The sequence below is a fragment of the Tenrec ecaudatus genome, chromosome 16 (assembly GCF_050624435.1).
Source record: "Tenrec ecaudatus isolate mTenEca1 chromosome 16, mTenEca1.hap1, whole genome shotgun sequence".
NCBI lineage: Eukaryota > Metazoa > Chordata > Mammalia > Afrosoricida > Tenrecidae > Tenrec > Tenrec ecaudatus.
In genome coordinates this window covers 23,038,940-23,064,857 of record NC_134545.1, presented here as the reverse complement: position 1 = coordinate 23,064,857, position 25,918 = coordinate 23,038,940, and the positions used below count along the sequence as shown (strand labels likewise).

At 44.0% G+C, this 25,918-nt stretch overlaps 1 protein-coding gene and 1 pseudogene across 6 annotated transcripts in view; one reads left to right on the top strand and one right to left on the bottom strand.

The window, feature by feature from the left end:
- DEPDC5 (DEP domain containing 5, GATOR1 subcomplex subunit) overlaps positions 1-25,918 on the top strand; it is a 157,465-nt gene that overhangs the window by 111,868 nt on the left and 19,679 nt on the right. For all 6 annotated transcript variants that reach the window (XM_075533338.1, XM_075533337.1, XM_075533336.1 and 3 more), the window contains one exon: positions 23,960-24,111. In XM_075533338.1, the coding sequence (XP_075389453.1) occupies positions 23,960-24,111 (152 nt within the window). The remainder of the gene's footprint in view (positions 1-23,959; positions 24,112-25,918) is intronic.
- Positions 3,597-4,285, bottom strand: LOC142429510 (fatty acid-binding protein 5 pseudogene; annotated as a pseudogene).

Sequence of the window (25,918 nt, the reverse complement as noted above, 5' to 3'; positions counted from 1 at the left end):
ATTGGATTGGATGGACTCAAGGACCCCTTTTCCCTCCGTATAAAGGGTAACAGCAATGAACACTGGCTTTATACTTGGTCCTGTGATACCTTCCTACCTGGGTAAGAAAAGGCCAGTCCAAACCAGGGTTTAGAGCACATGCAAGTTGTGAGTGAAGGCAACAGTGCGGATCTGAGGAATGGTCGACGCTCCTAGCACTGTCATTATGTATCTTGCCAGTGCTGTCAGGATTGTTGGTGGTTCGGTGGTTTAGTGCTTAGCAGCTATCCGAAAGGTTGGCGGTTCTAACTCATTGACCACTCCGGGAAGGAAAACAAACCAACTAGCAAAGATTTATAGCCTAGCAAACCCTGAGGGGCAGCTCTACCTTGTCCTTTAGGAAAGGTGGGGAACATCCAGCCCACGGACCACATAAGGCCTTGGACATCATGAATACCAGCTAACATCACACACCCCACCAAAGAGATGCAATTCCAGCCATCACATTAGGGATGAGTTAGTTAAATGTTTGGCCAGTAGGGCCCAAGGATGGTGTTATAAATAATCAAACGGCCCTTGGCAGCAAAAAAAGGCTGTCCTTTCTGTCCTGTAGGGTCACAGGCTTGACAGCACACAGTAGCACACTGATGCCTCTTCAGAGGCGCAGCCCTGCCTGTGCCAGTCACGGAAGGCCAAAGCTGCTTTTAAGCCCAGGAGCCGCTTGGGGAGGTTGTGTGTGCAAAATGTTTATTTGTTCCAGAAGTCTTTGGAAAAACCTCTGTGCCATTTTGTTTCAAATATGCAACGACTGGAACCACGCCAGAGGGATCCTGGTGGCTCAGTGGTTAAGATGCTTGGCTGCTAAAGGTTGGCGGCTTGAACACACCACACTTAGCGGAGAAAGATGTGCTGGGTGTTTTCTGTGAAGATTATAGCCTTGGGAACCCTGTGGGGGCAGTTCTGCTGTTTGATAGGGTCGCTGCGAGCAAGAATCGACTCGAGGGTGGTGGGTTTGGGGGTTTGAACCTTAACTTAACCAGAGGAAGGCAGGATGGGCAGGTGGCTTCATGAAGCCAATGTGTGCTTGCTTGTACATCTGCGCTGTAACTACATATCTCTAGCTTCTGGGTGATGCTTTCGTTAGCCAGTAGTCCAGCAGACAGTATGGCTGCTTTTATGCTTCGGGTCTGTCCCGAAAATTAAGATTATCTCCTACATCGATTCCTCTTGTTCTGTCAGGCTGCCGTGGTAGTGACAGCGGCAGAAGTAGAAATGTCTGGCCTCTCTGCATCTCACACCCCAGCCAGATGGACAGCTACCAATCCTTTCTCGGCCATCCCCACCAAGCTGCTCCGTGGCCTTGCCCCCACCCCCACCCCGCCAGCATAGGTCTGAAGGAATTTCCGAGCTATGTGGGTGGGCAGTAAACATCCAGGGGAGCTTGGACCTAGCCCAGGTGCTTCTCCCACACAGATGGACTATCTGTATGCTTTTCACCTTGAGTATTATCTCTCTGGATGGATTTATTTTTCTTTCTTTTTTCTACTTCCCTCCTGTGTCCTTATTTCTCACCTTTTCATATTTTGTTTGTCACCCCCGCCCTATTCCTTCCCCTGATGGTTAACTTGCCGGTACACTTTGTTTCTTCGCTTCCTTGCACCTGCTGCTGCTTCCACTGCCGCCGCTTCCTGCTCCTCTGACTTCAGGATGGGGCCTTCTTTATGGAGTTTGTCCGCAGCCCACGCACAGTATCGTCCGCCTTCTACTTGCAGGTTAGTCCAACCCCTGGTGCCACATCCATGAATGCCCGTCCTATCAGCAGATGCCACTGGTGGGCCTGGGCTGGCATTGAGTGTGAGGGGCAGTGAGAGTAGGTGTGAGCTCAGGTGTGTGTGTTCACCACCATGGCGGTTCACGGCTGGAAAAGATGACTAGCTGAGCATAGACACTCATTCCAGCATCTGCGCTCATGCTCCTCTCTGCCCATCTGCCCCACATCAGTGACACTACATCTTTGCCACGTGCTGACGTCGTCCCCCTGAGGTGTCTCTGCACTTGGAACAAGAAGTATGCTTCCTTAGGGACTGAGCATTGATTTTCTTACTCCCAGTAGAGCCAGATTAATTCATACCCGTGTTCGACCAAGCACACAGTTACTAATCAGCATGTGCTAGACCGTTGGCTAACAGTATATGGATTGTGGGTCTCAGAAATATAGATCAGACTTCAGGGGAGGGCCTGGTGGATCGTTCAAAAGGTATATTAAAGATTATTTTAAGCTATAGCTGATTGCAATAACAAGAACAGCTGCTGAGGTTGCGTCTGTTCGACAAAACACCTCACGACTTGTGGTTTCTTCGCTTGAAGGTTTAGGGTCCTGGTTTCAGGAGACAACCCAATTAATTGGCCCAGTGGTGTGCTTAGTGCTTCTCTCCTGCGTCCTGGCTCATGCCGTAGTGCCTTGGGTTTGGAATGCCTGCCCATGGCTCCTCGAGGCACGAGCGCTGGTCTCTATTCACCTGGAGCAGCAGAGGAAGGAGAACTCAGAATAGGAAGAGGAAACGATGTTTAGCTAATTGCTTCCATGAACAACCTGCCTCTTTGCTGTGAGACCAGAACTGGATGGTACCCAATTCGCATTACTGAGTTTTTTAGAAAACAGTTTCTACATGTACAATGAATGACACTGATTACACTCTTCAAGGTCCCAGTTGTTCTATCCCTGCTAACATGACCTCAGCCTCCTTCCCCTTTCCTCTCATAACCACTAATGAGCTCTGCTTTCTTGCTTTGTTTCTTTTTAAATCATTTTATTGGGGGCTCGTACAACTCTTACCAAAATCCATCCATTGTGTCAAGCACATTTGTACATTTGTTGCCATCATCATTCCCAAAGCATTTTCTTTCTACTTGAGCCCTTGGTATCAGCTCCTCATTCCCCCTCCTTCCTCTCCCCCACTCCCTCACAAACCCTTGATGATTTATAAATTATTATTATTTTGTCATGTCTTACACTGTCCAATGTTCTGGTTTCTATATATTTGCTTCTTTCCTGTGAGATCAAACAGTTTTGTCCTTTTGTTACCTATTTCACTCAATATGATGTGTTCAAGTTTTTCCATGTTGCTTTCCCTACTTTTTAAATGCCTCCACTTCTGCAGGCACCTCAAGATTAATAAGGAAGACCACTCCTGAACCAGCAACGAGGACAATTCTTAGTTTGAAATGAATGCTAGAAGAGGCTTCTGGAATTTCACGGAAATAGGGATTGTAACCCTGAGAGAGATGGTGTTTGAATGAAGGCCTCTTTTCTCTTTGGAAGCAACTTTCCAATTCTTCTTGCTTTAAAAACTTACATAGTTTATGGGGAGCTCAGCATCCACCCTTTGGATCCCAGAGTTTGTCAGTGGAAAGGTATTTTTTTTTAGCACAAACACATCCATTTATTCATCAAAGGGATGCTCCTAATCAAATCAACACTTTGAAATAGTTGCATGTAAAATGTGTGTGATAGAAGTAATGGAATATAACAACAACAAAGCAGTACGGAGATTTGCTCATTGAACTGCCTTAGCTCATTCTCACAGCTAATTCTTGTCCAAGTGAAGATAGAAATTTCATTCTACTTTTTCATAGGTTCGCGTACGGGTGACATTGTTCATAACGCATTCCACCACGAATTTTCCATTTCCCAGTGTTCTTGTTACTGTGCTCTCCTGCCCATCCCACTCCTGGGGTTGGACCAAAGCACCATCTGAAGTTGCAGACAGTGAGGTTTTCTGCCGTCAGCTGTGGTTTCTTCAGGCTTTTCTCCCAGGTTATAAGAACACTGCGTGGTTTTCACGGTGAGGGCTTTGCCAACACAAGTGATGGCACAGTCAGGCTTGGCCATCGCACCCGTTTTTCGAAGAGCCGTTCCCACTCCCAGGTCCTTCACGAATTCATCAAAGCCTTTGCTGTCCACCAGGCGCCATCTTCCCACAAACTGCTGAATTGTGCCCGCGATGGGCGAGGGCGAGCAGGAGAGTGGAGAAGGCAAAGGAGAGTCTGGCGGGCGAGCGTGGTGGGTCAGTGGGAAGGAATTTGATGGAGTGATCACTGTCTAGCTCTGGTAGCTAAAGTTACATAGGGACACCTAATGCACCGTGACCTCCATCCACCTTCTCACTCTATAGCAACCGTGCGGGAGGATGTTACGAGAATTCAGTTCTTCTCTTAGGAAGATTTACTTTTGGAAGACTTAGGGCATTACAAGAGAATTTTATGTAGAAGCTCCTAGGAGGGAGAAAACTCTACCAGCCAGCATGGCCGACCTTGGTATTTCTTGTCTGCTGCATTCACATCAAGCTTTTAAAAAGTTTCCTGCACTCGTGAGCTTCTCAGGAATGTCCATCAGGGTAGCAAGGACTTCTGGGAAATGTAGTCCAGAGATGTCACGGGCTCTGCTCTTGCTCTGTTCAAATCTTCACCTTCGCTTCCTTTCCCTGCCTCATTTCCCTCCTGAGAGATTTCATACACATAACTCTTTATGGGATCAAGTCTTTCCTTCAGTAGCTGCTTTCTGTTTATATGGGACATGGAGGATAATCATAAGAGCTATAAGAGTAGAAAGAAATCTCTCCTAATCTACTCTACATTTAGGGAAGCAAGCAATTCTTTTCAGGTGGAGGTGCTTGCCTTGATGCTGTGAGTCATTCACAGGCTAGGCTTGCTTGTGGCCTGCAGTCTGGGTTCCTCAGGAGAGACTGGTCCATTGTTTCAGAACAACAGCTTGTCTTAGGGGAAGTTCCCAGTCATGATAATGAGAGAAAAGAAAAGGGGAATGAGGAAGGAGGATAGAAGAGGAACCGCACGGATCACTGAACATTCTCCCTCCACTCAAAGAATCTTGGTGTACATTTTATTGTAACAACAGTAGGGATTGGTTGGCTCTAACAGGCAGAAATGAAAGGACAAAGAAAGATAACTACTTTTTCTTCTTTTTTCTAGTTCTGAGGACATTTTGATGCCACACTTCCTAATTCCTCTGTGTGTGTGTGTGTGTGTGTGTGTGTGTGTGTGTGCGCATCTCTCTCTCTCTGTCAACGCAGTGCCTCCGCTTGCTTTTTCTAGGGTGTATGTGACCATCTGTGTCGTTTGGTGGTTAGAAATATGTGGGTAGAGAGAGTACTGAAGAATAACCGCTGCTCCAGTCTGTCTTTTGGGCACACTGAAGGTACAGGATGGAGACAGGGCTCCGTTTGCACGCTGCATCCCTCTGCAGAACAAGTGCCTTCTGGTTTCTGGCACTAATTTCCTCCTCTCGATCAGAGGTTGAAGGCTGCTGATAATTAACCTCGACTTTGCTGGGCCCCAGATGTTGGCCTTAGTAGGCTCTTAAAACTCACCGTGCTGATTCTCACCGTGCTGATACCGTCTTGTCTGACTTCACCAGGAGACTTCACAGTGTTGATTAGAGCCTCTGTTCATCACCCTGTTCCAAGCCACTCTTTTTCCTCTACTATTACTGAATGTTTTGATCTGAGACTTTGGGAGAATCCTAGTCAAAAAGGGGAAATTGCAGAATGGAATATCAAATTCTAATGTAATCTATACCTTCTGGAGCAAAAGAGATTAGATGAATCTCCAAACCTTTGACTTGAGATAATCTTTAACTTTAAACCAAAAATAACCCATGAAATCGTCTTTTAGCCAAAAATTTACAAAAGAAGAAAACCTAAACAAAATAAATCCCTCTTGTATCATCCAATTCTAAATAGTAGGTTAACCTAACTACTGAGTTATCTATACATTTGTATACTGGGATGGCTTGTGTGTTACTGTCAAGCTGGAAGCAATGTCACCAGTATTTCAGATGCCAGGAATCATGAACAGGTGTCAGTGGAGCTTTCAGACCAAGGACACACTAGGAAGAAAGAAAGAATAAGTGGTTCCCTACTGAGGGATTAGCCACTGGAACCTACAGTGCCAGAAGATGAGCTCCTCAGGTTGGAAGGCACTCAAATTGTGACTGGGGAAGAGCTGCTTCTTTAGACTAGAACTAATCATATGACATGGATGGGGCAAAGCTTATAGACCTTCATTAATAATCACAATGTACAAAGTAGGAATCTAGGAAAATTGGAAGTGATCAAAAGTGAAATAGTATGCATAAAGATTGATCTCCTAGACATTAGTGAACAAAACTGGGCTGGTATAGGCCATTCTGAATTAAGCAGCCATATGGCTTACTGTGATGGGAACAACAGATTCAAGAGGAATGGCATCACACTCATCATCATGAAGAATATTTCAAGATCTATCTTGATGTACAGGATATCTCTGGGCCTGCAAGTAAGACCAGTTATGCAGCAACCACGAAAGCCAGTGATGATGAAATTGAAGAATCTTACATTTTTCTATCTGAAATTGATCAAACATGCAATCAAGAGGCATGCATAATTACTGATTGGAATGCGAAAGTTGGAAACAAAGACCAAGAATCAGTAGTTGGAAAAATGGGCTTGGTAATAGAAATGAAGCTGGAGATCGCATGGTAACATTTTTCAAGGCCAAGAATTTCTGTGTTGGAAATAGCTTTTTTCAACAATATAAGCAGTGACTCTACAGGTACACCAAATGGAATATGCAAGAACCAAGTTGACTACATCTGTATGAATGGATGATAGAGAAGCCAAATCAAGGCTAGGAGCTGACTGACTGTGGAACTTGCTCAGATGCAAGTTCAGCTAGAAGCTAAAGAAAATTAAAACCAACCCACAAGAGCCAAAACACAACCTTGAGTATATTCCACGTGAATTTAGAGACCATCTGAAGACTACATTTGATGCATTGAACACTAATGCCAAGACCAGAATGAGTTGTGGGATGACATCAAGAATATCACAGATGAAGAAAAGAAAAGGACATTATAAAAAATCATCTTATTAGGGGCTCATACAGCTTTTATTACAATCCATATATACATCAGTTGTGTGAAGCACATTTGTACATTCATTGCCCTCATCATTCTCAAAACATTTGCTCTCCACTTAAGCCCCTGGCAACAGCTCATTTTTCCCCATCCCTCCCTGCTCCCCCTCCCTCATGAACCCTTGATAATTTATAAATTATTATTTTGTCATATCTTGCCCTGTCTGACGTCTCCCTTCACCCACTTTTCTGTTGTCTGTCCCCCAGGGAGTAGGTTACATGTAGATCCTTGTAATCAGTTCCCCCTTTCCAACCCACCCTTGCTCCACCCTCCCGGTATCACCACTCCCACCACTGGTCCTGAAGGGAATCGTCCACCCTGGATTCCCTGTGTTTCCAGTTCCTATCTGTACCAGTGTCCATCCTCTGATCTAACCACATTTGTAAGGTAGAATTGGAATCATGATAATGGGGGGGAGGGAAGCATATAGGAACTAGAGGAAAGTTGTATGTTTCATCATTGCTACATTGCACCTTGACTGGCTCGTTAAGGGGATATCCAATTGCCTAAAAATGGGCTTTGGGTCTCCACTCCTCACTCCCACTCCTCACTCCCACTCATTCACAATGATATGATATTTTGTTCTTTGTTGCCTGATAACTGATCTCTTCAACAACTTGTGATCACACAGGCTGGTGTGCTTCTTCCATGTGGGCTTTGTTGCTTCTGAGCTAGATGGCCGCTTGTTTATCTTCAAGCCTTTAAGACCCCAGAAGCTATATCTTTTGATAGCCAGGCACCATCAGCTTTCTTCACCACATTTGCTTATGCACCCATTTGTCTTCAGCAATCGTATGGGAAGGTAAGCATCATTGAATGCCAGTTTACTAGAACAAAGTATCATTGCATTGAGGGAGTGCTTGAGTGGAGACCCAATGTACATCTGCTAGCTTAATACTAAACATATACATATATGCACATAGATCTATTTCCTCATTCTCATATATAAATATATTTACATGTGTACAGGAGTTTATTTAGACCTCTATAAATGCCTTTTACCTCCTAGCTCCTTTAACTTTCCTCATGTACCACTATTTCCTTTAACTTTCCTCTTGTCCCACTATCATGTTCAGCCTTCATTTGGGTTTCAGTAGACAGACCTGCGGAGATAATAACATGCCAAAAACAAGACAGAGCAAAAGAAAGCGATGAACGAAACAACAAGACAATGATATAAACAACCCAACAACAACACAAAAGAAAAGCTTGTAGTTAGTTCAAGGTCTGATTGTTGGCCTTTAGGAGTGTTTTCTGGTTGAGTCAGTGGGGCACCAAGCCCTGGCCCTGAAGTCTTTTTTGGTATTCCCTGGGGACTTCGTTGCTCTGTTCCTCTTGCTGTTCTGTTCCATGCCCTTAGTGTTTTGTCTCGGTGTGGTGGGATCAGATCAGATGCAATTCCCACACTGTGTCTCCAGTGTTGTCCCCCATAGGGCTATGAGTCAGTGAGGGATGTTGTGTCTCATAGTGGGGCCGGCCATGTGGTCTTGTCTGTGGTTTGGCTGCTCTAACCGAGATAACCATCCTTGAGGCTTAGTGGACCAGGATGTGCTCCGCTCTCTCTTCCTCCCCCTTCATTTGCTCCCATGTGCTCTGATTTGACATGTCTCTCTGCTGGATCTGCAGATTCAATGTTGTCCTCTGAAATAAATTCTTCTGGGGGGGAGGCGCAGGTGTCCACGTAGTTGGGATTGGGGCCAGCCCCTCAGACATCTCCACTGGTTTCCTACGAGGCCTTGTACTTGTATAAAGATTTACAACCCCCAAAACTCACAAGGGCAGTTCACTATCCTGGCGAGCCACTATGGGTTAGCGTCAACCTGATGGCAGTGACTGGGAATGAACGATGGAGACATATTAAGGACTGGAGGACATAGCTAAAGAAGGTGGAAGGAATACTGAAAATCACTGCGCCAGAAAGATTGGTTGATATTCAGCCGCTTTAGGAGGTGACATGTGATCCAGATGGTGAGAGGCTGTGACCCTGATACACATCTTGACATACACCATGTAGTATGCCCTTGTTCTGCTTGTAAAACTGCCTCCTGATCCATATACAGGTTCCATAGGATCATAATGTACTGTTCTGGAATTCCCATTTTTCTCACGACTATAGTTTGTTATGGTCCACACAGTCAAATATACCTTAGCATAGTCAATAAAATACAAGTACACATCTTTTTGTATTCTCGACTTTCAGCCAAGTTCCATCTGACATCAGCGATGATACCCCGTGTTCCACATCCTCTTCTAAATCCATCCGGAACCTCTGGCAGCTCCCTGTCTATATATTGCTGCAACCGTTCTTAGATGCTCTTCAGCAAAAGTTTACTTGCATATAATATCAATGATACTGTTCTATAATTTGGGCATTGTTGGGTTTCCTCTCTTTGGAATAGGTGCAAATATGGATCTCTTCCAATCAGTTGGCCCAGTGGCTGTCTTCCAAATTTCCTGACATAGATGAGTAAGTGATTCATCATCTTGTTGGAATATTTCACTTGGTATTCCATCAATTCCCGGTGTCCTATTTGGGCCTAATGCTTTCAGTGCACCTGACCTTCTTCCTTCAGCATCATTGGGTTTTGCTCATATGCTTTCACTTGAGCAGGAAGAATGTCAACTAGTTGTTTTGGGTACAGTGAATCTGTGTATTCTTTCCATCTTCTTTGGAAACTTCCTATATCAATCAGTATTTTGCCCACAGTATCTTTCACTATTGCAACTCAAAGCTTGAATTTTTTTCTTCAGTTCTTTGAGTTTAAGATATGCTGAGCATGTTATTCTGCTTTGGTTTTTCAATGCCAAGTCTTTGTACATTTCGTTATAATACTTGAATTATAGTGCTGGCGAAGAATATTGAAAGTGTCGTGGAAAAAGTACCATGCCCAAAGAGCCAACAAATCTACCTGGAAGGAGCACAGCCAGATGCTCCTTAGGGGAAAGGATGGTGAGACTTTGCCTTTTTTGGGAGAGACCAGTCCCTGGAGGATACCGTGCTTGGTAAAGGAGAAGGCAGTGAGAAAGAGGAAGACCTTCGACAAGACGGATTGTCACAGGGCTGCCCTGGCGGGGCTCAGACAGAGAACGGGTGAGGACGGCACGGGAGCGGGCAGGGCTTCATGAGTCGGAACCGCCCTGGCTTCACTAATAGCGCAACATGTGATCAAGAAGCAATGGTATTGAACAAATAAACCCCGTTTCACCCAAGGCATTCGCAAAAGCCAGGCTCCAGAATGTGATGGCATGCCGATTGAAATGGATGCAATCCCGGAACCCAAGATGTAGTGCCGGCTTTCTGCCATCTGTGTTAGTGCCTGCTGCTCTTCTAGCTGCCTTTTCTGTGCGGCCTAATTCTAGGACTGGACTATTTGAAGAATGTATCTGAAGCTTCCTGAGAGAAGGGGGAGCATGTAGGCGCTGATGTCAGGTCACCTCGGGGTGAACGTCAGCCACACCACACTGGGATGGCCCTTTCTCCAGCTGAGCTCTCTGAGCCCCAGGCTGCTCATCCGTAAAATGGGGTTCATAATGTTATTCTTTTCATAGTTGCAGGGAGAGTGGAATGTGCTGAAGCATCTGTCATGGTCGCATTTACAGTGAGTGAGTTCTTTATCCATGAATCTACGTGGGTGAGGGGGAACAAGGCGAAGTTTGTGAGGAAGTGAGGGGGCCCAGTGGGGGCTCATACAAATGAATGAGTTGATTGGATCTGTGACTTCATCTCTCAGAGTGTGCCTAATTTAGGTGGGCCAAGTGACCTCCCCTGCCTCATCTAGCTGTGATGCTCTGCGATGAGCCTGCTGCACTTGGGAAAGCAGTCAGTGCTTTAGCTCTGGCCGGCTTGTGCTATTGCTCCTCTTCTCAGCTCCTGCCCAGGAGGGCTTCTTGTTGGCCAAGGGTGCTAGCCGGCCTGACCCTGTGATTCTACTAAGGGAAGGAAGTTCTTGTGCAATTGAAGCAGACATAGATGCACAGAGAGTTTCAGGTGAGAGGCTGCACAGACTCTTGAAAAGGGCCCTTTGTGCCACCAATCCACCATTCTGACAATGACTGTGTCTAATAACCAGAGTACAGCTCTCCAGAAATGGATTTTTATCATTACAGAATTTCGTAAGAGTTTGGAGAGTGTGAGAAACACTTGATAATGGAATTGTCCTTATAAACTAGTCTCTCGGTGTCTTTTTGGGCTCAATTTGGAGCCTAACCAGACACTGATGGTCAAGGCGCGTGGCCCCCTAAAGGCCTGATCCCATGTTGGTGTGTCTTCCTGCCTTTATTCCCCCCTCTACCCCTTCCCAGCTGCTCTCACTGCGAAGATTGGTTCTCAACAATTCAGAGCCCAGCAAATCTTGTGGGATTTTCCTGGCAAGGGTCTCTAGACTTGTGTCCTTCTCTCCATCGCTTCTGTTAACCACCACCATCTTTGTATGCCCCAGGCAACTGTTGTTCACCCGGACGCCACTGCCACCTTCTCTGTGCTCCCCTGCTCCCGTCCTGGCCTCTTGTCTGCTTTCCCTCAGGGTGGCCTTTGAAATGGAAAGCAGATTATGCCACTTTGGAGTAAGCCTTTCCCCGGCCTTCTCCCTCTGAGCATAAAGTCCACAATTCTTAGGATGGCCCGAAGGATTCCACATGATCAGTCTCATTTGTCCGTTTCCAGCCTCTCTTGAGTTCTGGTGACCAGGCCTTTTCTCAGACCTCTGTAGGCTACAGATTTCTCTCTTCCATGGCACCTCTGTCCGTTCTGTTCCTTCTGATTGTACCTAGCAGCTGCGTGGGAGAAAGACTGGGTTTTCTACTCCCCTGAACAGTAACAGTGTCGGAAGTCACAGGGGCAGTTCTCCCCTGTCCTATAGGGTCTCGCCATGAGTCTGTATTGACTCGATGGCATTGAGTTTGGTGTTTGATGTTGGCTTGCTTGGGATCAGGACTGTCCAGCAGAGCTTTCTTTAAGGGTGGAAATATTCTGTATCTGTACTGCCCCCATAGGATAGGCACCAGCCTGGTTATTTAGTATTTGCAATGCGGCTGGTACAACTGAAGAAACTGTTGCCTTCCCCCGCCCCCCCCGAATTAATGTACAATTTAAATAGACCTACCTTATCGGTTAGTGCAATTCTAGATATCATCGAGATACTGTCATTCCACACATTTCTACCCTTTCTCTTTACTGTATTTCATGATCTACTTGTTTTATCTTATCAGTAGTTTCATCTTCCGTGGAGTGACAGGACATTGAAGATAAGCTAGCATTCAGAATGAGGAGTTAGAATGGCTGTGTGAGGAAGAAGGCTGTAGCTAGGGAGAACATGCATCTAATTGAGGTGCCAAATGCTGAGCACCTGTTGTATGCAGGACTGTGTCACATGCTGTGGGAGATACAGGAATGAGAAAACTGCCTTCCAAACATTACCTATTTAACAGTAGGCTCCCTGAGCACAAGAGGTTTTGTACGCCTGTTCTGCAGATCACACTAGTTCCAGAGTTGAGCTCATACAATTGATTACCTTACAACCATGCATTCATGAATGGATGAAAAACACAAACCAAACTCACTGCCATGGAGGCGATTCTGATGTAGAGTGACCCGATAGGACAGGGTAGAACTGGCCCTGTGGGTTTCCGAGGCTGTAACTGCACGGGAATGGAAAGCCTCCTCTTTCTCCCACAGGGCAGCTGGTGCTTTCCAACTGCTGACCTTGTGGTTAGCAGCCCAACGCATAGCCACTGTACCACCAGGGCTCCTTGAATAAATGAACAGGACACCTTGATTCTCAATAACTTGATAGGATCTGACATTCTCGGTAGGGAAAATCAATTAAGGACCTTGCCTTTTTATCACCAGGGGCTTCCCTTCCTTTCATCTTCAACCCCCGCCCCCCATTCTAAACTGGTAAGGGGGATCAGAGAAAGAGAATGTTGATTTAGGACCCTATAACCCCTAAAGTTTGGGAAACATCCTGGCTGTGGGTCTGAGAGTCATTCCCAAGCTCTCCTTTGTAGAAGTCACATGGGATCTGTCGTGGGTCCCTTTAGAATGTATCTAACAGCCCCGAGGGAGCCAGCAGACTGGAAACCAGGGACAGCGAATAGTGTCTCCCTTTAAGACAGAGCAGTTTGTTTCTTTCTACCAGAAATGTGCCTGAGCGCTGGGCGAGCAGATAAGGCTGTTCCTGCCGTCTGGTTATCCTCTAACCTGAGAGGGTGCAGGCTCTAGCAGGCAGCTTGAGTAGGGCACTCGTGGAGGTCCCTATTGATTGGGACTAATTCCAGGTAGTGCTGCCTCCTCCTCCTTCTCCCCCCCTCCTCCTGCTCCTCTTCTTCTTTAGGTGTGGGGGGTGGGGGCGGCAGGGTTGCTGCTGCTGAACTGTTTGGCAGTTTTAAAAATAAGTTCAACTTTAGCTGCTGCTTTTATTTACTTACTGCCAATGCCCTCTTTTTGTTCTGGGATTTAGTTGTTAGATCTCTCCAGTCTCCTTGTGGCTGTTTCTCTGTCTTTGTTTTTTTTAACGGCGTGGAGTCTTGAGGATTATAGGTCACATGTCCTTCAGAATGTCCCAGAACCTGGATTTATCTGATGCTTTTCTCATGGTTAGACTCAGGTGATAGGCCCTTCTTGTCACTTATCAGTGAAAGCTTGAGACCCACCAAGCAACACTGATGGGCTGCTCACGTGTTTGCCAGGTTGTTTACGTGCTAAGTTACTCTTTTTTTTCCTTTGCCCTCCCTCTTTGGGACCAAGTCACCAACTTTAGCCCATTCTCAAGAAGTGTGGGGAGAGAGAGGTTAAGCCGCTCTTTCTGGAAGGAAGATTGTTGATATCTATTCTAGGTAGTCCCTGCATTTACATTACAACTCATAGTTACAAATCAACTGCCATAAAACCTGTTTATATTAAAATTTGGGGGTGCATGCAGTGGTTTGTAATAACAAACTGGCAGTACTTTGTGATAGACATCAAAGCACTATTTTAGCTACTGACATATTATAGTAAAGATGTTTCAGCGTATCTGTGTTTCTTTCATTTTTTAAATGCATAGACAGGTATGCTTCATAGTATATACTAAGACAAGCCTCAGAGGCACTGATAATATGAGCTGTACTTAACTGGTTTGACTTAGGTGCAAATTCAACTTAAAGACAGAGGTAGGGATGGAACTAAGTCACGATTTGGGGAGTGTCTGTAATTGGAATCCTTCTGTAAGGAGGATTTGGTACGAGGTCCCTAAGATGCAATGCATCTTAGACAAGCACCTCTTTGTGCCTGGTCCTTTGTCATTTGTCCACCCAACCGGCTTTTCCTTGTTACCTCTGGTCTTATTCCAAAAGGCTACGTCAAGTGCATGTGGACATAATGTAATCCCCAGGATAAAACTGTGGCTAAATGGGCAATTTCAGTAAAGTTTTGTGCTAAATTTAGCTCTTAACTAGGTAGCCAAAGAAGTGTGACACATGTGTGTCAAGGTTCAGTGTGATTCTGGTGGAAATACACATCAAAGAAGGGGGTTATGCCACAACCTGGCAGCCAGCTGCAGAAGTTCTGCTTGTCTATTATTTTTCAGATGCCATTTTAAAGGTTCCTTGTTAAACCTGAAGATTCTATGCAAGTGATCATTTCTAGCTGAGCCCTTATGAAATGGCAGTCCTAATACATTACATGCTCCAAGGTGGATCAATCTTGAAAACATTATGCTATTTCATGTCAGTCCCCAAAGGACAAATAGTATGTGAGCCTGCTTCTATGACATATCAAGAACAGGCAAATTTTTCAAGAACAAAGTTTCTGTATTAGCGATGACCAAGGATGGGAGCGAAGAAGAAAACTGGGAGTCCGTGCGCAGGGTCACCAAGCTACTCTTGGTGGAGGTGGGATCATTTGGAAATGGATAGTGCTTGTGGTTGGACAACTTGATGATGAATCCATTTCACCGATTGCACGTGAACTCGGTGGTCTTCAATGTTGCAAATGTTCTATATGAAACACAGTGAAACGTAAGAAAACATAATTCAGAGGAGTCATAAGATAAAAAGAGCAAGTCGTTCAGCATAAGTAACTCTTCCTGGTATGGAAAAGCCAACACCAGACCCCTTGCCGTGGAGTCAGTGCCGACTCACAGGGACCCTCTAAGACGGGGTGGAATTGCTCCATGCGCTTCTGAGACAATGACTCTTTACAAGAGTAGTAAGTTCATCTTTCTTTTGCTGAGTGACTGGTGGTCTCGAATTACTGGTCTTGTATTCAGCAGCCTGATGCACAACCGTTACACCACCAGCTCCTCCTGGTATGAGAACCTGAATTAAATGCCTTTCCATGCAGCCTACTGAAACAGGCATTAGGAAATTATGGACCACATTGGGCCCGCCGTCTGTTTTTGTAAATAGAGTTTTATTGGAACACAGCCACACCCATTTGTGTTGCTCAGAGCTGCTTCATGCCACAGTGGCAGAGATGAGCAATTGCAACAGAGACCACATCAAATAATACCCTCTGACCCTTCACAGACGATGTTTGCCAACTCTTGATAAGAAAGGTAGCTCCTTAACCAAAGAAAAACCCAAAACTCACTGCCATCTAGTCTAGTCTGACTCGTGGCCATCCTACAGGACAAGATAGAACGGTTCCTTTGAATTTCTAAGACTGAAACATTTTTAAAAAATCTTTTTATTGGGAGCACTTACATATATTATAACAATCCATAATTCAATTAGATGAAGCATAAATTATATAATTTCTGCCACCATCAGTTTCAAAATATTTTCTTGTTGAACTCTTTGATATTAGCTCCCTTTTATCCTCAGCCTCCCCTCCCCTACCCCCCCCCCCCGGAAACCTTTATTTTATATATATATATATATATACACAATCTCCATACACCATCCTTGTATCCGTTTACCTACAATTCTGTTGTTTGTTCCTCTAAGCGTGTAACTATAGGAGTAGAAAGCCCCTTCTTTCTCCTGAAGAGTGGCTGGTAGTTTTGAATGCCGGCCTTGACGTTAGCAGCTCAACCAGATGACCCGGCGCACAACCGCTACACCAGGTCTTCTGGTTTCTGTAACTTTACTCATGCCCAAATAAAACCAAGATTCATTGAAAGGTCTGTCAACAGCCCCTTAGATTATACTGAGGGAGCAATTTTCGGGGTACAGTAGATGACAGCCCTCCTATAGGGGCTTGGCCCCACTCGTATGCAGTAGTTCTGGGTCTCGTCTTAGTTCGTGTTTTATAATTTAGTTTGCACAGCACTGCATCTATTCCAAAGCTTTGCTGGTTAGGGGCATGTGGTGACTGGTAATTATAAACTGCCCCTTGCTGGATTGCCCCGTGAAATTAGGGTGCCTTTGAGCAATTAAGTGAACCTCTTGCTTCAAGGCAAAATTATTCTTTCAGAACTAGGGTGCATGGTCCCCTCAGGAAACATTTGGCTATACCTGGAGGCATGTTTATTTGCCACACCTTGTGGGAGAAGTTACTGACATGTGGTGGGTAGAGACATGGAATCCTGCTTAACTTCCTCTAATGCACAAGATAGATGATTAAAAAATATATATGTATTATCCAACCTCAAACGTCAGTAGTGCTAAAGTTGAGAAACCTTATTTGAAGGATGATTTTTACATTTTCTAACAAAACGCCTAAAATTATAAGAATTCATACTGAAGGTACCAAAAACTCCATACTTGTACTTTTCCATTAGTACTCAGGAAAGGCTTAATAATCTCTTTAAATATTTTCTTTCTTAAAAAAAAATATTTTCTGTTAGCCTACTTGAAACAACAGAAACTTAGATGCTGCAGGTCATAGTCCTCCCTCAGGACACATACAGGCAAGGAGCCTTTCCTTGAGGCAAACCCAGCAAATACCCAGAAGTCATTGCGGTTCCAACTCGAGAGGATCCGCTCGATGTGGATGGAGCTGAGAGCGACAGAAGCCACATTTGAAATGACCCAAGACAAACAGGTGTTCAGCGGGTGGATGTAGAATTCTGGGCAGCAGGACACAGAGGATCTGCCTGGATACGTGAGTGAGTGGCGGTGGAATGCGGGTTAGGCCGGTGTTGTGAAGGATCCTTAATGTGGTCGCACCATTTTATTCAGCCCACCAGCAGTAGAGGAGGGGTCCAGTATCTCCACACCTTCACCAGCGTTGGTTGTCTTCTGGTTTTGCTTTGTTGTTTTTTAACTTTGCTGTTAATGCTGGGATAAGGCAGTGGATGATTGTTATTTTGATTTGCTTCTCCCAAGTGGCTAATAATTGCAAATGTTTCCTCATATGTTTGTTGGATGCCTATATTTCTTCTTTGGTCAACTGTCAGTTCACATCCTCTGCCCGCTTTATAATTGGACTGTTTTTTCTTGTTGGCTGTTGAAGCTTAGTATCAATGTTAAAATTAGTCTCTTAACCAGTATGCCATTGCCAGATTTTTTACCCCAGTCTCCTTTGGTGAAATCTTTTGATCCACACAGTGTCTAATTTTTAGAAGGGCTTAGTCATCTACTTTGTCTTCTGCAGTGTGTGTTTTTCATTATGCTTGGTAGTGTATTTATGTTATGTGTTGCTGCTGCTGCTGCTGCTGTTAGGTTTAGACGCATATTGACCCTGTGTTTAACAGAATGACATACTGCCTGGTCTTCCACCCGCCTCGCAATGGTTATACTTGAGCCCATTGTTGCAGTCACTGTGTCAGTCCATCTTGTCAAAGGTCTTCCTCTTCTTCTTCCACTTTACCAATCATGATATCCTTTTTTGAACACCATTCTCTCCTGATTACAAATATGTGAGATGAAATGTTGCCATCCTTGCTTCTAAGGAGCTTTTTGGCTATCCATCTTCTGAGACAGATTTGTTGGTTCTTTGGGGAGTCTATGATACTTTGAATATTCTTTTCCAGCACCACAATTCAAATGCATTGATTCTTCTTCTGCCGTCCTTATTCGATGTCCAACTTTCACACACATGAGATGACTGAAAATCCCTTAGCTTGGGTCAGGCGCACCTTAGTCAGCAAAGAAACCTCCTTACTTTCAACACTCTAAAGAAGTCTGATGCAGCAAGACCCAATACAGTGTATTGTTTGATCTCTTGACCTCTGCTTCCATCATCATTGATTGTGGATCCAAGCAAGAAGAAATCTTTGACAACTTCAATCTTTTTTGCATTTATGTTCCCTATTGGTCCAGTTGGTAGGATTTTGGCTTTGTGTTGTAATCCTTACTGAAGGCTACATTTCTTGATCTTCATCAGCAAGTGCGTCAAGCAAGGTTGATGGGGCCTCTAAATTTGTCCCTATTTTTTATAAATGGTCTTTATAGTCCTTGAGCTTACATGTAGGCCTTTGATCCATTTGTTTGTTTTTGTATATATAGCGAGATACAGGTCCTGTTTAATTCTTCGGCAGATGTAAATTCAATTTTTCCAGCACCATGTATTGAAAGAGAGTATCCCTTCCTCGTTTAATGTGTTTTGACCCATTATCAAAGATCAGTTGCTTTTGAATTTAGCAGATTCTTCCTTTGTATTGCTTTGCTTATGTATCCAGGAGCCTTTTCATTTCCATATAGAGTTGGTGATTAGTTTTGCCATCTCTTTAGTGAATGATGCTGGAATCTGAATCAGGATTGCATTATACCTGACGATTATTTTGGTTATTGTTGACTTTTTCACAATATTAAATCTTCCTAAACATAAGCATGGTGTATCTTTCCGTTTATGTCCATCTCTCTTGGTTCCTTGTAGTTATAGTCTTCTTTGTACAGGTCTTTTGTTTCTCTAGTTGGATTTATTCCCGATTGTTTCATCTTTGGCTGGTTATTATAAGTGTTTGTTTTTCTGATTTCCTTGTCAGCACTCCCCGTGTTAGTATAGAGGAAACAAATTTTTGTGTGTTATTTTTGTACCTTGTCACATTACTAAATCTTTCCATGAGTTCTAGCAGGGTTTTGTTTGTTTTTTTTGCTGAGTCTTTGGAATTTTCTGTGTATATCATATCATCTGGAAATTGTGTTTTTACTTCCTCTTAACCAATTTGCATGCCTTTAGTTGTTGTTGTTGTTGCTTGATAGCGCTGGGTAAGACTTGCAGTACAATATAAACAGCATCCTGTCTCGTTCCCATTAGCAAAGGAAATGCTTCCGGTTCCTCTCCAATGGGAGTCATGTTGCTGTTGGTTTTGTACATATGCCCATTCTTATATTGATGGGTTTCTCTTCTAGTCTTACTTTGTAGAGTGTTTTTATCAGGAATGGCTCTCGGATTTTGGCAAATGCCTGTTTTGCATCAGTTGTTAGGATCATGTGGTTCATTTCCTTTGTTTTATTTATGTGGTGGCTTACATTGCTTGTTTTTAGAATGTTGAACCATCCTTACATACCTGATACTAACACTACATGGTTATGATGTATTAGGATTTTGTTGAGAATTTTGGCATCTATATTCATGATGAAGTTTGGCCTGTAATTTTCTGATGGTGTCTTTGCCTGGTTTGGGGTATCAAGATTATACTTGCTGCATAAAATGAATTTGGGAGTTTGCTGTCCTTTTCTATGCTCTTAGACTTGGTATCAGCTCTTCTGAGTGCTTGGTAGAATTCACCAGTGAAACCATATGGGCTCAGACTTTTCCTCATTATTGTTGGAAGTTTTTTAATGACATGATGAATTTCTTCTTTTTGTTATAGGTCTGCTCAGATTTTCTACTTACTTGAATCTCTGTCAGTTTAGGTAGGTAGATACTTGTCCATTCCTTTTAGGTTTTCAAATGTGTTGGAGTACACTCCTTCATAGTATGATGAAAGTATCTTTTTAATGTCCATTGATGCTGCTGTAATGTCACCCGTTTCATTTCTTATTGTGTTATTTGCATCTTCATTTGTTAGATTTACCAGTCATTTGTCAATTTTGTTCATCCATTCAAAGAACCAACTTCTTGTCTTTTTGATTCTGTGCAATTTTTCTGTTTTCTATTTCATTTATTTCTGCTGTTTTTTTGTTTTGTTTTTTAGGAGCCCCTGTAACAAGGTTAGCAGTTCAAAACCACCGGTCACCTGGGCAGAGTTACAGTTTTGTCATAGGCTTATTGTGCTGTTCTTTTTCTAAGTTTTGGAGGTGTTGGATTAAGTTGTTGATTTCTTGTTTTTTGTTTTGTTTTTTTTAATCATTTTATTGGGCTCATACAATTTTTATCACAATCCACACATACATCAGTTGTGTAAAGCACACTTATACATGGATTGCCCTCATCTTTCTCAAAACTCTCGCTTTCCTCTTGGGCTTCTGGAATCAGCTTCTCATTTTTTTTTACCCTCTCCCTCTCTGTTCCCCCCTCCTTCATGAACCCTTGATAATTTATAAATTATTATTTTATCATAGATGTCTTGTTTTTGATATGTACATATATTGCTATAAATCGTCCTGCAAAAGCAGTGCCCCAAAGTTTTTCTTTCTCATTTATTTCAAGGAATGTTTTTATTTCATTGTGTCTTTAATTATCTGGTAGTTTTAGAGCAGGGTGTAATTCAATGTCCATGTATGTAATTTTGCCCTTTGACCTTCCAATTGTTGATTCCAAATGTAACAGTGTTGTGATCTGAGAAGTTGCTTTGTAATCTCTCTGGTTTTAAAATTTATTGAAGCTTGCCTTCTGGCCTAATACATGATCCATTCTGGAGAATGTCCCATGTGCCCTGGAAAATAAGTTTCCTTGTCTGTTATTGGGAGGAGTGTTCTGAATATGTCTATGTGGGGGTGGTGGTGGAATTGCTTGATATGACTCTATTAACAGTGTCTCTACGGAGGCCTGTAGTGGTGTTGTGGGTTGCTCGTTTGGGCTCCTAACCCAATAGTTTGAACCCACCAGCTGTTCTTGGGGAAAAGATGAGACTTTTTACATTCTTTCATTTTTTGCTTTCAACACTTTTATTTTTGGCTTTTTACTTTCATAAAGATTTACGACCTTGGAAATTCACAGGGCAGGTCTACTCTGTCCTAGAGGGTTGCCGTGAGTCAGAAACAACTCAATGGCAGTTGGGGTTTTTGGTCTCCATGTATAACTCACACCAAATGATCGGTAGAACTATGCAAATAGGCATGTGAAACACTAATAAAAGTGAGTAGCCAATTTTTCTATTCCTCTGGCTTTAAGAATGAGGTATCCCAGAACCATAAGGAAGACACACCACCAGTAGAGCACACTCAAGGTCTCTGCCTAAGCTGGAGAGGGCCAAGACCAAAGGCACCCGAAGCTGTGGCCCAGAGACCCTAGAACAGAGCACAGGAACCAGGCTGTGGTCCCAGAGGCCGCGGCAAGGAGACCATGAAATACGACAGGAGATTAGTGCCCGTGTTGGGAGACTGGGAGGCAGAGCAGAGGTCTGGCTTCCTGGCCTGCAGAGGCTGAGGCCAAGGGATCACGTGACCTGGAGGCGGCGTGCTGGCGAGAAGCGTGTCTGCTGGTTGAGGAGAGGTATTGCTGGGGACCAATGACTGTACTCAATGTTTCCTGATCCTAGCCCATGGTAACCTGTTAACTTCGGCAATAAACCACCTTAATCCTTAGTACCGTCTCTGAGTTCCGTGTGACCATTACAATGGATTAGCAAACTCAGCAGAGAAGTAGAGTGTTGGTTGGCGGCAGAGCAGCATAAAAGAAGGATGGAGAACGGAGCCACAAGTGACTTTGCTTGTGGCAGTTGGCCTTGGGCTGCTGTGGAGAATCCTGCACCAGCCAGAGGAAGTCAGATGTGGCCTCCTTAGCATTTTCATAGTCGAAGGGTCACATTCGTTTTTCGTGTTGTTTAGCTCTTTTTTAGTTGTTGATTTTCTTTCTAATTGTTAGCTCCTTTGTTGATAGTGGCATATTAAAGTCTCCTGCTATTATTGTAGAGTTGTCTATTTCTCTCTTCAGCCCTGTAAGAGGTGCCCTAAAGTATTTTGAGGCTCCGTGATTGGGTGCATAGGTGTTTATTATGATTATGTCTTCTTCAGTTGCCTCATTATTCATTCTATAATATTCTTCTTTGTCCCTTATGTTGGATTTTGCCTTTAAGTCTAATAGACCAATATGGCTACCTCTACTCTTTTTTTACTGCCTTTTGCTTGATTTACCCCCACCACACCCCGCCCTCTATTCTTTGGGTGTTAGTGTATTTTTATGTTTACATCTAAGGTGTGTCTCTTGTAGAAAGCATTTTGGTGGGTTCTGTTTTAAACTTTTAACAGTTGTATTGACAGATAATTTGTATATCATACAATTCAATAATTTAAATATATTAAGAATTGTGCACTCATCACCATGATAAAATTCAGAACATTTTTTCTTTCTTGTACTCATTGTTATTAGCTCCCCATTTTCCCCCAAACCTCTCTTTTCATAATTCCAATAAACTACTAATTCAGTTACTGTTTCACATAAAGAAAAACAGACAAAGGACAAATACAAAATAATAGTAACAACACTAACAAAACAGAAAAACCTCAATTGAAAAGAAAGCAGAAAATAATAAAAACTAGAACAAAATTTAAATGGGTCAAAGGGGAGAACAAAAGTTATTTGACTTTAACAAAAGGTGTTAAATTTTAATCTGATTACATCTGCATCTACTTCCCAATGTACTCTTATCAGCTCGCAGGCTATTCACTCCCCTGGTCAGTGGTCAGAGAGGACTCACCGGAGGCTTCATCCGCAGGGACCTGCACATGGGCACTGGGCTTTCACTCTCATCCCTAGCCTTGTGCAAGCTGGATGCTCAGACTCTGTTCTGATGCTCTTTCCTCCTTGAGTCTTGGATTTTATTATTTACAATCCTTGGATCACACAGGCTGGTGTGCTCCTTGTGTTTGGGCTTAGCTGACAACTCACTTAGATTGCTGCTTATTTTAAGACAAGTCTTTAGGACCCCAGATGCTATTATTTCTGATAGCTGACAGGTGGGTCCTGTTCTCTAATCTAACCTCCTGCTCTTTGTTCCTTGACTGGTGCATTTAATCTATTTACATTTAATGTAATTCTTGATAGGTACCGATTTGTTGCTGCCCTTTTGTTGTTGTGTGTGGTGTGGTGCTGCAGATTTCTTTATTCCACCTGATTTTCTGTTCTGAGTTCATTTTGTTCACGGGTTTTCTATTTATTTTAGTGTTTCTTAAATCTCTAGTGCTTATCCTTTTTAAAATTTTGATGGAGTTTATTAATTTTCTTTGAGAGCATCCTGTTAATTAATTTTTCCCAAGTTTAAAACAATTTGTTCTATTTTGAAATATTCCTCTCATTTTGAAAGTTCTGGGACTATACTGTTCCCTCTATTTACTTTGCAGTTGTGTTCATTACAAATGGAGTCTCCCTGTCTTGAGTCCTGTTTTACGCCGGATACTTCGTTATCTGGATGGACTTCTGGGGGTGTGTTCATTTGTGTTAGCCACAGTCTGTGTGTGGCAGTAAGGACGCTGCACTGCGTGCTCTGCTCCTTTGGTGAGAGACACGGAGGTGATATCCCTAGTCAACATTCCATCCACTTCCCTATCCGTTTTCCTGAAGATCCATGTTCTAGATTGTCATCCATGCAGCTGTTCCATCAGTTCCTCATTTCTTTGTGGCAGAGGCTCTGTGGGGCATATTTGCCTAGTCTGCCATTTCATGGGGGATTTTCTTCAGAGTAACGCTTGTGCTTTGAGTCTGTACTGCTGTAATTTCTTTGGTCCTGGGACTTTACTGTGAATGGTTGCCTCCAGTCTATTAGGCAGCACACAAGGCTGTGTGTGACCTCTGAGGTCCCTTGACTTCCACCAGGACCAGCGGGACTTAGGATGAGAGAAGAATGATAACAAGGACCATGTTTGTAAATAGCTTTAAAGATGTGTGTATCCTAATTTTTTTAATAGTAAGAATTTGAACATTGTATTTATTTAGTATTTTATTATGATTGGGTGAAAGTTTACAGCGCATATTGGTTTTCCAGTGAACAAGTCTTGCACATTTTGGGGGATGTGGATCAATTCTTACATCTCCTATAGGTATCCGTGGACCAGACGGCCGTTCCAGTCTTGGATGGCACGAGCTTGGGGCTAAGCACAGGCCAGTCCGTGGACAGAGGCACCAGCCAGACCTTTGGGAACTCCCAGAATGCAGGGGAACAGGCTTTCCCCTCCGCAAACCCCAGCGACAGGTGAGATTCAGAACAGCCATACTGGTGCTGGGGCTATGGGAACAAAGAAACTGCCAAACCCACAACGAAAAGAAGTCCAAAGCCTGGGTTGACGTTCTGGCTCTGCCATGGATTGTAATGGATGCCTAGGCAAGTCTGTCCTTACCGGCACCTTTCAAAATCCAAAACCAAACTCACTGCTGTCCGGTCAATTCTGACTCATTGCGACCCTGTAGTACAGAATGGAATTGTCCCTGTGGGTCTCCAAGGCTGAACATCTTTACAGGAACAGAAAGCCTCATCTTTCTCCTGCAGAGCTCCTGGTGGTTTTGAACTACTGACCTTGTGATTAGCAGCTCAACACATAACTCACTATGCCTTGCTATCTTTGCAGCATGATTAGGAAGTTCCCGTAGAGATTATGAACGGCCAGGTGTCCTGCAAGAGGGGTGTTCGGGTCCAGGCTGAGGCACCTTGCACAGCATGGCGTCCCTTGCAGGACACCGTCTGGCACGCAGTAGCCAGTGGGCAGTGATCGCCAGTTGGGGAAAAAACAAGACAAAACATACAAAGAATCATTTGTCAACTGTGGGCAAACATGGTCACTCCTCTCTCGTTCAGCGTCCAGAGGAAAAAGTTTCCTTCCCCTCCTTTGCTTGAGCAAGCAGCTCCAGCTTTTATGCCGCTATCAAAACTGAGCAGCTTCGAGGTGATGTCCTCCCAGCTGTGTTTGCTGTACAGTGATTCCGCCCGGCCCTCCTGTGCCTCACTGTCATGAGTGGCAGCTCTAAGAAACTTGACTTTTCCTTCCCTCTACCTGAGAGAAAAATGTTCCCTGGGCTGCTCGCCTGCCTGGCAATCACTTCATGACCTTTGCCATTTCCCTTGAACTCACTCACTCTGGCCAGGGAGCATGGAGGTGCTGGTCAGCTCAGAAGCAGAAGGAAGTCATGTCTCTGGGAGTCTGTATCTTCCATCCAGCCTGGCCAGCTTTCAGTGCCGAGCCGTGGGGGAGCCTGGAGGGGCCGCTCAGGGCATGAGAAAAGCATGCCTCCCACTGCTTCCCCGTTGCCTACAAGGCTGGCACAACAGGGTTCCTTCTGCTTTGGGAAGCAAAAAGGAACCGGAAATGTTGAGACTGGACAGGAAACAACACGGCATGTAGATTAGAAGTGAACGAAAGCAGGAGCCATTCATGGTAAAGAAAGAACTTACTAGCAACCGGGACGACTAAGCAGTTCAAAGACGAGCCAGCCACCTGTCACGGTTCGTGGTCGTGGCAGCAAAGACTTGGGCATTTGAAGGAAGATCATGACCCCAGAGGTCCTTAAAGGTTTTTACAACCTTGAGGTTTTGAAACACTGACCTGGGTCCTGGAGACTCCAGAGAGCTAGGAAATTGGGTCTGAAGAAAGAGAGAGAGAGAGGTCCAGGAAGTGTGAAGGGCTTCCATGTAAGCCCCAGAGCTGCCCAGTTTGGCATGATAGTGGCTGTGTGTATCTTGTGCTCAGTAGCTGAGGGTTGAGTGTGTTTTAAGGGACCAGCATGTCCTTGAGGAAGAACTTGACAGCAGATGGACGAAAGATTTGGGCTCTGGAGTCAGGCCTACTTGGCTTCAAGCCAGGCTCTAACACTACCCGTCTTTTTCATTTCACTAATCTTTACCTTCTCAGAGTTTCAGTGGGCTAATGTTATTGCTAACCCATTTAGAACTTTGTGAGTATGAGGCCTATGTTTGTTCTGTTAATCCAGGCCTGGTGCTAGGGTTTACACACAGGAGAGGAGGGGGATACATGTACCATAGTGAATGTACCCCTGCATTCCTTTGC